The 12519-nt window shown below is 38.8% G+C and overlaps 1 protein-coding gene across 7 annotated transcripts in view; it reads right to left on the reverse strand.

Moving 5' to 3' along the window:
- The window catches only part of DCAF6 (DDB1 and CUL4 associated factor 6), an 81274-nt gene that overhangs the window by 61444 nt on the left and 7311 nt on the right, over positions 1-12519 (reverse strand). For all 7 annotated transcript variants that reach the window (XM_090152527.1, XM_090152525.1, XM_090152539.1 and 4 more), the window contains exon 2: positions 3450-3511. In XM_090152527.1, the coding sequence (XP_090008653.1) occupies positions 3450-3511 (62 nt within the window). The remainder of the gene's footprint in view (positions 1-3449; positions 3512-12519) is intronic.

Genomic DNA, 12519 nt, shown 5'->3' on the forward strand with positions numbered 1-12519 from the left:
GTGATACAGCTTGGCTACTCCTACAGCCCTGTCTGTCAGACACCAAGAACTACACATTCAACTAGCCCCTGCATCCATTTAACATGGAAGTAAACTCTTCTGATAACTACAGTATTCAAAACACATAGTCAAGCACAGTGCAGTATTACAGTTAATACCAACACTAGAATGGTAATTTTAATCTACATTTCCTTTCAAGCAGCTAAATACCATGACTGCCCTTAAAGAAATCAAAGTGCTAACACAAGGTTACAGGAACAAAACAGTGAAAACCACAAGAAGCTGTAAAAAGCAGAGTTGGGGGCGGGGGGGGGAGGGAGAAGTGATGTGAGAAAGAGCTTGCACAAAAATTTAACTGACAGTGGTAGAAAAAATATCCAAAAAGACTGAAAGCAAAGCAAACATAATATAGGAAGAAATGTATAGGAAGAAACAAAGGAGAGAGACAACAATTATATGAATTGCAGTGTCAAGCCTACACAAGACATCAAACACCTTCCTTTTAAGTTCTGATTTCATTCAGGTTTGGGCAATTTCAGCACACCCTACCCAAGCCAAATTTGGTTCAGAAAAACTGTGAAGCAAGAAGACAGCCCACTGTGTGCTGGAAGTCTACGACTAAACAGGCTTTTAATTCTGTACTGGATCACCTTCCCCCCCCCCCCCAAAAAAAAAAAAAAGGAAGCCTTTCAGTGGAGTAAACTTGACTTTTATTTTTATTTCCTCAGAAAACAATTATTTTATGCAAGCAATCAGTTAATACATTACACTTCTCAGTGTTCAGTAGACTCCACTGACCAACACTGAATTACCCCCAATAAATACACATACGCACAACTGAAAACAGATGGCCAATGAGAGCAGATTAAGAAAAATCCTTGCCCTGTTCCAATGTAGAACACACACTCTTAAAATACATTCTCAAATGGGGACTACCTAGAAAACTGGTTCATATTGCAGAACTGTTAGAAAAGCTATATATCTATTACCTTCACAGCCACTCAATGCCCTGCTGGAAGCACAGCGCAACAGTTACTACACAAAGGGTTTGAAATTCTTCATTTTAAGGTCAAAATAAGAAAGAAGTCATACTGAAGTGACAGAAATTTAGAATGAAAAAGACACAGAGTGTGTAATTAGCTTTTTTCTATTAGGTATTCTATACTTTATCATCTGTATAAAATTTTGTTTGCTTCTCAACTAGCCATCTAAGGAAGAATCACAGAATCACAGAATGGCCCGGGTTGGAAGGGACCTCAGGGATCATCAAGCTCCAATCCCCTGCCACAGCAGGGCCACCAACCTCCACATTTAATGCTAGACCAGGCTGCCCAGGACCCCATCCAATCTGGCCTTGAACACCTCCAGGGATGGGGCATCCACAACCTCTCTGGGCAGCCTGTTCCAGCACCTCACCACTCTCTCTGTAAAGAACTTCCCCCTGACATCCAACCTAAATCTTCCCTCAAATGAAGCAGTGAGCTCTTTTAATTTGTCACTCAAACAGGAAAAAAAAATTTACCATCTACTAGAATCATAGAAACATGGAATCACATAGGCTGAAAAAGACCTCAAAGATTATCAAGTCCAAGCACCAACCCTTTCCTACTGAGTTCCATCATTAAACTGCATTCCTCATTGTCATGTCCATATATCACCTCTGTGATTCTCTCAAAGAGAGTACAAGAGGCAGCCAAGCCTTGAGGCTGAAAATTCTAAATTTTCACTCACTCCTTTGTAACGTACCAGTAAAATTAGCGCTTTTGTAAACAGAACATGTTAACAGTCTTTAAAAAACAGAAGAAATGAAATAAAAATGTCTTCAGAGACATATCAAAAACATCTCCCAAACACAGAAGGGAGTGAAAAGGCACTACTTGTCACATATGGAGGAAGAAGTAAGAACGACATGTTCTAACAGTATGCTAAACATACTACTTATATTAATTCAAACATAATTTTGAGGACTATGTCTAAAAAGTGACTTGCCCACAAATGCTCTGCTGAATGAGAGATGTATGTCACACCAAACACTTGATACTGAAGTGAATATCTATACATAGAAACAAGAAGTTATTCCTTCAGGTGATCCTCTCCCCTCTGATTCAGAATGTATTATTTCCACATACCATCTACCTACATATTCTGTAATACTACCTTATCAGTTTTCACAGGATTCAACCAATGTGTTTTAGATTTGCTTTCTTCTACTTACCTCATGCTTAGTTGCTACCAGTCCAATGCAGTCAATTTCAAAAGAAAGCATCTCAGCAAATTTTATGCATCTACTACTGAGCTTCTCACCCTCTTAAGCTTCCTTGAGAGCCAACAGAAGAAACAGCAACCTCTGGGCTCAGTTCTGAGATAGAAATCCCAAACATGAAGGTGCTATGGTAATATTAATGCTACATGAATACTCCAAGTATGTCACAGAACTATCATCCTGCCTCAAAAATGTTGTGTGTGAGTATGATTATACATACAGGCCTATTTTCTGACAAGATCTTGCTCTTGTGTAATATATAAATCAAACGGTGAGTAGGAAGGCGGACTTTTATCCTCCATTAGAAAAGCAAATTTATGCTTTAAGTATGTTGTTCATTGTTTTTTAGCAATAGTTTGCTTTACATAAAATATATAAGTCAAAACTAACTCTCCAAAAGAATATAAATGCCTGTAACAAAATAACAAAGCTAGAAAAACTATTAGTAAGATTTCTATGACATTCATTCCTTACATTTGAAATGTATGCTGATTGAGCACAGTAGGAGAGGGTGGGAAGGATGACGCTAATATAATTTACCAGTGATGGCATAAGCATTTTAAAGAGGAAGGACATCACAATCCCTACTTGACTTCTACATTTACAAAAGCAATACAGCAAAAAAATCTTATTCCAAGAGCTGTAATTTCGTTCAGAGGACAGAGCTCAGAGTATTTATTCATTACTCCAATAATCCTGTGCACAGGCAAGTAAGCCCAACTGCTATTTTAACTTGTTTTCTGATTTGTCTTTATTATCACTTTAAATGAGAATGCAGCACTCAATCATTTGTCTTTTAAGCGTGAAAAATAAATCACTTAAAATATCAATACTGCTTTAAGTCAAGAAAGCACATCGACATGGCACAAAATGATTCCACTTAAGGATTGGTTCTAACTGAAAAGACAAGCATGTGTTTTCCTGACACGTGAGTTTAACTCATTCAAGTGCAGGACATGGTACTGCTGGAGAGAAGTGGGATTCTGTCCTTCAAAGATAAACTATTGAATGCTTAGGAGGAAACAAATATCTAGAGAATTCATATGTAGGTCGCAACAAGCAGAGGTTTCCAAGTCAGATTTAAGACATGGTATTTGCATTTTTAAGTCAATGAACTATTACTGTGGCAACATAATCACTATTTAACAACATTTAACAAACGAAAAAAAAGCAACAAGTCACTTACACATCCATCATGCACATTCAAGGTTGCTTCAAGTTTTAATCTTTGGATAAATTCTCTTCTCCCTGTGAAGAAAAATACTAATTACAATACCCTTTTAAAATAGTGACATGAAGAACTAAATTTGATCCTACTAATGGACACTAGCAGGTATAAACCTAAACAATGAAGAATCAGAATATAACTATCAGTCTCAAAACAATTCATATGTTTTCATTTTACAAATGCTAAGATAAGTACCACATTTGCTAGTTCTTCCACCACTTTCAACAAGGTACAAATGGCAACATGCACAGTTTGCAAGTTGAAGGCTGCCCTGAAACAAATTGCTGTAATATCAAGAATAATCCTGTGGTTTTTTTGGTCAACTTTGCTGAAGACAGCAAGTACAATATAGTTTCACAACTAAGACATTTTTTATAAGTATACAAAGGAGAATGTGTTTAGGTCTCGAGTAAAATACAATCTCAATTTCAACAAAAAAATTGGAAGATCTTTAAAGTATTATCTACAACTTTACATTTGCTCTTAAGCTACAGAAAGCTCAACTTCAATTTTGTTATTAATGCTGCATTTTGAAAAGCAGAAGTGAAGTCCAGTACCACTGCATTTGATTTGTACATGAAAGATAAAAAAATAAAAGTTTTGGAAAGGTGATATAAAATGTAGAGATGAAGGAGAAAAAAGAAATCTATAAATGAATACTGACTACAACAAGGTCCCATGAATTTTATGCTCTTATCTGCATGCTAGCTGCCATCCAACTGCACTTTATAACACTGCGACATTATACAACTAAAGAGCAAAAAAGGCATATTGAAAACAACATCACCACTTCCTGAAGTTCCTAAATGAAAGTTGGAGGTATTTGGTTAGAGTGCCTTTGTGACAGGAAAACAATGTAAAATTAATGTAATAACCCCTAGAAAGTATTTTCAAAAAAGGCAAATATTGGCAAGCCTGATCTTTTCACTTAAATTTTAAAACCCTGTAGACTCCAAGAATATTATTTTTTCTATCCTCTATTTCTAAAACTCTCAGAACAAAACTCTAGGTAAGGTACTAGGCTGTATTGTTTCTGAATACCACAACTACTGCATTCGCTCCAAATTAACTTTCCCTTAAGGAAACTAAGGAGCCTCAGAGAGAAAAACTAGAACAGAAGAAAACCCTCCCTGTATCAGAAAGCTCTACACTTCATGGCTTGTTTTGGTTCAGATGAAATGGGAGGCCCTATTTAGGCATCCAGCCTTGCTGTCTCTGGCATTCCAGTACAAATTTGGAACCATAGTTTCTCCTCTCTACTGTTTCCTCTTTGTGTCTCTACTTGTCCCATACAATCTCCTGAACAAAAAAAAAGACCACCTGGTATCCTCAGCTGCCCCCTCGCAAACCAGGCTGCCACAGGCCAGACACCTGACTGAGAAGCAGGCACAGGACATCAGTGCTACACACCCTCAAAGACATAGGGACTCTTCGAGCATTACAAGCTCCAGCAGCTACAACTGCACCTCAGTAAACGTGCATCTAGTCTTCCCTCCTTGAAAAGGCATGCTTTGGCAGCCAGCCTTCCACTAATACAGCTCAAGTACCACAGCAGACTGAAGAATATTCTGTTACAAAGGATTTTTTTTGTTTGTTTTAAGAGGATGTATGACTGGGTGAGATGATTATACAGCAACTGTTTCTAAGCACATCTAAAGCAGCTTAAAAAACAAATTAAAAACATACTACCTTACTAATTAAGTGGTGCAGTATTCAGCATTAGTCTTTCTAGTCTTGTTTGACTGCCCTCGCTGTAGACAGAGCAAGAATTCTAACAAAAGCATACATTTAGAATCGCAGTGTAGATTTAAACTTCTTTCCAATACCTTCCTACATTGCTGGTGGGCTGTTTTCTACCCAAAATCAGGCTGATTTCAGAAAATTCAGAGATAGCACAGGGACTTGAAGATGAGTTACTAAAGAGACAGTGTAGAAATGTCAAAATGTTTTGCCTCCAAAAAACCCTTCTTTCTTCATTGGCTGCTCCAAAGGCAAGCCTCAATTTTATTATGTCAGCCCACAGTATCAGAGGCAGATGTTGGTGGAATGGCAGTAGAGGTTAAACCTGCCCATCAACAACCCAATACATGTTGTTGCCGTGTGACAGATGGCAGCAGAGGGGCAGTCTGACAGAATGGAGTCTGACATGGAAGTGCATATGAAGCAAACGTGACAAATTTCTCCATGCAAAAGAAATGGCATCCACTGACATTTATAGCCATCTTCTCCAATGAAGAAAGGTTGAGGGAACTGGGCTTGTTTAGCTTGGAGAAGAGAAGGCTCCTGTGAGACCTCATTGTGGCCTTCTAATATTTGAAGGGAGCTTATAAACAGGAGGGGAAATGGCTGTTTACGAGAGTGGATATTGATAGGACAAGGGGAAATGGTTTTAAACTGAGAAGGGGAGATTTAGGTTAGATGGTGGAAGGAAGTTCTTCACACAGAGGGTGGTGACACACTGGAACAGGTTGCCCAAGGAGGCTATGGATGCCCCATCCCTGGAGGCATTCAAGGCCAGGCTGGATGTGGCTCTGTGCAGCCTGGTCTGCTGGTTGGCGACCCTGCACACAGCAGGGGGGTTGAAACGAGATGATCACTGTGGTCCTTTTTAACCCAGGCCATTTTATGATTCTGACACTTGCTGAACGTTTCTGGAGACCAAACAGTGGATGTAGGCACAGTTATGCAGTGGGTGGTGAGTTCCAGTAGTGGCAACAGACACATCAAAGACAAGCCATGTTCTGGACAGCCACACACAGCTGTCACACCACAAAACAAAAAATGTCTCAAACAGCTCATCTGTATGAATCATCAGAGCATGACCAGGGAACTCAGCAGAGCTGAATATCAGCTTCAACACTTTGGAAAAAAAAATGGCAACGTTGAAATATAGCAAAGTTTGCACTAGGTGCTTCTCATGAATGCTCACATGGGAATAGAAAGAACACCATATGTAAATTTTGTCAGGACCTACAGAACAGATAAGAGGCTGAAGGTGACAGTTTCCTGGAACACATCCTTACTGATACATGCTGTCTCTACTATGAGCTGGAGTCAGAACAGCAGCCCATGGAGTGGCAACATGCAAATTCCCCACCAAAGTTCAAGATGCAGCCTTCAGTGGATATAGTGATGTGCACCGTCTTTTGGGATAGGAAAGGGGTGATCCTTATGGACTTCCTGGAACCCAGACAAACCATCCACTCTGACTTCTACATCACGATGCTGACTAAGTCAGGCCAGGACAACCTTTTTCTTGCAACATAACAGCAGGCTCCATATGACATTGGGGACAACAGACTTCATTGCTCATCTCAGCTGGGCTGTCCCACCACACCCACTGTACATATAAAGTATAAGTATAACATATATATAAGTATAAAGTATTATATATATATAATATATAAAGTATATATATTATATATATATATTATATATATATATATATTATATATATATATATAAAGTATATTATATATAAGTATAAAGTTATAATGCAAAACTGGAGTCAGCAGATCCCAAATGTGTTGTTTCCTCCTAAAATAAAAACAGAACTACCTGAATAATCTGATCTGAAGAAAATACTGATTCTGCATTCACTGTTTTTAAAAGCTGACTTAACAGTCCACAAAATCTTTGTTCTTTGTATTGCAGCGATGACTTCAATAAGTTCACTGGTTTGATGAAAAAGCTCAGCAGTAAATAAATATTATAGTTTTTTGTTATTTAAATCACCTGAATATTTTTTTGTAATGTTCATATTTTTTATCACATTAAATGGTATTGTTTTCAATGCCTTATCTTGCTAACTAGTAGGCTAACCCTCCTAACTCATTCTTAAGATTCCTTGTCACAACTCTTATCACTAGACTTCCTAAAAGTCAAATTCTCCCCTTCAAGGACTCCGCTCTTCTGGATGACAAGCACCCTGACAAATCCTTAATTCTCATTCACCTACTGCAGTGGCTACCTGTTCCTTCTGTCCTCCAGCAAAGGTGGCCCTCCTGGATTCTCTTCACCTAAGACAGTAGGGGAGATGCAGTCTCTCAGAGTAATTCTTTCTGGACTTAAGACCTTTGCTGACTTTTTTTCTGCTAACAGTGTGGACAGGCTGTGTAAAAGCCAAAAAGTGGTTTTGTTTTGGTTTTTTTTTTTTTTTTTTTTTTTTTTTGCTTAAATACATGCCATCAGAGAATTAATGAGAGGATGCCTTAATTACTTCTCTTCAAGTAAGATCTATTTATGAGAGGGTCAAGTGACCAAGCTGTCATGACACACATTAGCTCACTGAACATATGTGAGGTTTGTTTTGAAACTCCTGAGGTCAAGCTATCTTCAAAAAAACAAAAAGCAAACAAGCACTGTGAAACTTCAGATGATAGTGATGACCTCCCTGAAGTATTTATGTATTTGAAATCCAGAGAGCTATCAAGCCAGCACTCTACCCGCCCATTTTCACTCAACACTTCTGAAACCTCAGGGGATATATTGCCATTCTGAGTACAATGATCAATGCCATTTTCAGGTTTTGTCCATCCACCCACTTTTACCAAACACTACACACTACTGAAGATTCAAGGTACAGTGACACCCTCAGCACTGTGATCAATATACTTAAAATATAGGACTATTCCCAAGGCCACATTTTATGTATGGAAGAAGCATCACCTGATGCACTCATCACACGAGCTGAAAAATGGGAAAGCGGGCAAAAAAAGAAAGCACAGATGTTTACTTGTACGTTATCTCTTCAATATTCTATCCTGCACATAATGTCAAACCAACGATGCCTTGCCAACACACCTCTCCAGAGAATCACCTAACAATGGTCCTTCAGAATACATGACAGCAGAAAAGCTCAATGCTTCAAGTACGTAAGACCTTTATATTCACTCCAGACCTTTCCATTGAAAATATAGAGATCATTTCATGAAGAAGCTCTAGACTTGAAAGTGTGTTTGCGCTATACAGAAATATAACCAAATTTTGATGCAAAGCTGCACCATCACAGTATGTGAAACTGAAAGGTAACCTTTATTCTGAAAAACAGTAATAGATCCTGTTTGTCAAACAAATGCTCATTTAAGCCAAGCTGGCTCTTCCTGAGGCCAAGTCCCTCAGTGCTTGCTTGCTGTGACATTTGAAATGCCCTAGTTTAAAACTGAAACAGAGCCAGAGTCTGCTCCCACTGCAGAGCACACAGTATCCTGCTCTAAGGGCATTTCAAAATTTTTCTTGGAGCTCTGGCACTGAGTTTATACATTTGTGAAGCTGCTTCATGAGAAGATGACCAGTCCTGTTAATCTATAAATGGTTTATTTGGCTGGACTGTGTCAAACTCCACACAATGACTAAGTAGATATAGGTAGCTCCAGAAGTAATGTCTCCTATTTATTTCCACGGAAATTACTACAGAGAGCATAATAACACTATCTGACAGAGCAAATTCTCATCTACAAAACACAGTTTCTCAACACAGCCATCTCCATCAGCTGTGCATTTTCACCAGCGATAAACAAAAGCCTGCATGCTGCACTCGAAAAAATCTGTACCAGGGGAAGTGACCCAGTGTCACTGTCACCACCGCTGAAATGCACCATCCACCACCTCACTGTGCTCACATCCACTGACTGGTGTCCAGAAACATTCATCAGTGCTTGCTGAATGTCACTGGGTGCCATTTCTTCCACACGGAGGAGTTCAATGACCCCACTTTGATCCACGTGCACTCCCACGTCAGACACCACTCTGTCAGACTGCCCCTCTGCTGCCACCTGTCACACAGTAACAAAATGCAATGAAATATCAGAAAGGTTCAGTCTTTACTGCCATACCACCAAAATCTGCCTCTGATGTCACTGGCCAACATAATAACATTGGAGGCATTACTTTTGGAGCAGCCCTCCCATCTTTCGTTCCATGTCTCACTGTTTTTCCTGAACAAATTAATTTGAATACACCGTACAGCAAACCTAAGTCTCCATGTATCACACAGTTAACAGGACTACAGAAAATAAGCAGTGCATTACATTTCATCAAGAAATACTAAAACCCTTGAACACAAACTGAAGTCTTGAAAAACACGTATTAGCAGACAGACTCAGAGTGGCCTCATTTTATAGACACTGAATTTGTGACACAGGAAACCAAAGCAATTTATCAAATGAGAGAGTGAATCAGCAGTAGTGCTAGAAACCAAATCCATTACTGTGACCCTCCAGTCCTTTGTTCAACGTCCTCTGTTAGATTTCCTAATAGTTCTGTATAAATGCCCCCAAAACTGTAACACTTGCTTTTATCAGAGTTTAAAAGACTACATTTCAAGTTGCTGTGGACAATTGCTTCTTTATGATTTAAGTTCAGAACAGATAACCCAAATTCTTTCCTACTTTTAATGACAATTCATCTAGATTAAAGGTCTGAACACTGCACAGAAACAGAAAATATTTTAATTTCTGTGAAGAGACCTACTCACCATTTTAATCTCCAAGAGCTTTGTTACTAAACACTCAGCACCAGATGACTTAGTGTTAATCAAGCTTGCACTTAAATCCTAAGACACTTCAGAATAAGCTTCATGTATTTAGAAGTGCAGAACTTTCACATATTAAGACTGAAACTACAGAAGGAACAACACCATGCCCAGAATTCCAACCCAGCAGGTCTCCTGATGGAATCTCCTGGTGAGTATACTGATAAATACAGTCTTATAAGAAAAAAACAAAACAAGACATGCTGAAATTAAAATAAAATAGAACAAAAAGTTGGCCTTGTGATGTTATACATACGAGGATAATTAGGAACCACCCTGGAAAACAGAAAAATTTCTGTTTTCTTCTAACAAAGCTGCAAGAGTAAGTTACTGAAGGTAATAAGACAGATGTGTTTGCTTTAGCAGAAGCATCTGTAATTAACTCTCAAATATATTTCAGATTCTAAATGCACCCACTCCTGAATATAAGCTTGCATAGGACCCCATCACTGACAAGACCACAAGCATCATGAATAATCATATGTAACTTGTTCAATTGTTGTTTAGTGTCTACCACATTTTATGCTTGAAATATACTTAATAAATGAAAATCAACTATATTAATCAATTCTTATCTATCAATTTTTAAAGTGCTCACATAGCATAAGCGGGGTGTAAATCCCAGAGACGACATTTTATCTGCATATTCTAAATAACAACTTGTGAGAGACCAACCATGCCACAGTGGCAAGCACTAAGTGGATTTCATTGACAAGTACACCACATTCTGACAGCTATCCTGTCCCCACTCTGGCTGCCCACAGAAAAGTCTTCTGTGTAGTTCTTGCCACACATTACAGCTGAGCAGAAGATAAATCAGTGTGGTTTTGTGACAGGAGAAAGGAAAACACACCATTTTCGGTAGGTTGGTTATTCATTTGGTTTTTTAAAGCACTTCTTATGACACCTGAGGCTAATTAGAGGCTCCATGCTTCAGCAAGAGCAGAAGGACGTCTACGAGCAGAGGACGTCTATGGAGCAGAAACAGGGATATGACTGCCCCAGTGCAAAGTGACGACCGCTGGCAGCAGCACTATGATCTTCTGTCACCTCCACGCATTCGGACAGATAACTACCATAGCATGGAAAATGGATGCACAGAAAAAGCTATTGGAATCAGCTCTCAAGCACACTGCCAGGCCACCATTTGCCCCTCAGTGCCCAGCAGTGGCTGCTGCTTCTCCCCACCAGCTGGCACAACTCGCCATGGGATTATTCCCTGGCTGCTTTTGGACAAAGGTGTTCAGGTAAAAAAATAAAAAAAAATAAAAAAAAGAAAGTCTACTATTTAAAGTTGCCTAAGCTAATTCAATCCACATTTTTAAATAGATTAGGAAGCGATTAGACAGAAGCTTACCAGCATATCTGAGGAGACATGCCTTCCGGCAAAAAAAAAAGCCTTCTGCCTTTCTTGCAAAGACGTCTTGGTTAAACTGGGAATGTGGACAGAGTGGAACTAAAATGAAGCTTTTACCATTCCACACATTCACCTCACTTAAAATACTGTTTAATCCTAGGCAGTATGGGAATTACAAGCCATCTGTTTTGGAGCAAGAAGTGAAGTAGAGACACACAGCGTAACAGATACAGATAAGTATCCCTGTGAGATTACATGTGTAAACAGTCGGAAATTGCCCAGGATTAGAGTTTAAAAATAGGTGACGTCAAAAGCTGAAGCAGAAATCTGAGTCTTGCTAGTAGATGGCAATCGAGCAACACCAGGGACATAAACTGAATTATGAGTGGGCATTAAAAACAGAGGGAACAAAACAAGTCTTACTTTTGAAAGTTGTTTGGTGCATTAGATTGTATGTGTTCATCTTATTTCACTCAAGAACATTTTCATGGCATATAGAGTAAAAACAAATAGAATCTCATTTTCCTTCCTTTCTTAGGAAAAGTAAATAATGGGAACTCGCTACAGAAGTAGCTACAAACCAATACAACCAAAAAATAGAAGGTTTTGTGTGATAGCTTTCAGAAGGTTTTGCCTGATTGCTTTGTACGTTGGTGAAGTTTTCATAGTAAAACAGAACTAGACAGACATCACTGCCTCGTATCAAGTTCAGTTCATGGGGCAAGGAAGGATGAACCTCATCTTCCCCATGATACCAGTCAAATAGAGAGCAGCAGCATCCATGTGTTCAGACTCCCAAGGAAAGCCTACACTCCATTCAAGAAATACATTAAAATTCACTGATATTTATCTGATTCCATTTTGTTGTGTTCACATTCAGTATTTATTGAATCAAACTACGCTAAAGCATTTGTGACACATCTGAATCAGTAACTCACTGAATCTCAAAGATGGACAAGAAAAAGCTGAGACCCGCACTACATTACTGAAAGTTCCAGCTTACTTTGAAGGCTAGCATGCTTAATAACAGACTGATCTAATTCCTCATTGCCAGGATAGGGCTAGTTTCAAGTATCAACAAGTTCTTGATACATGATCAGCTATATCCCACTGGGCTATTTTGGGGGCATTTAAATCAA

Source organism: Phasianus colchicus, chromosome 1, assembly GCF_987193195.1.
Source record: "Phasianus colchicus chromosome 1, bPhaCol1.hap1.1, whole genome shotgun sequence".
Taxonomy (NCBI): domain Eukaryota; kingdom Metazoa; phylum Chordata; class Aves; order Galliformes; family Phasianidae; genus Phasianus; species Phasianus colchicus.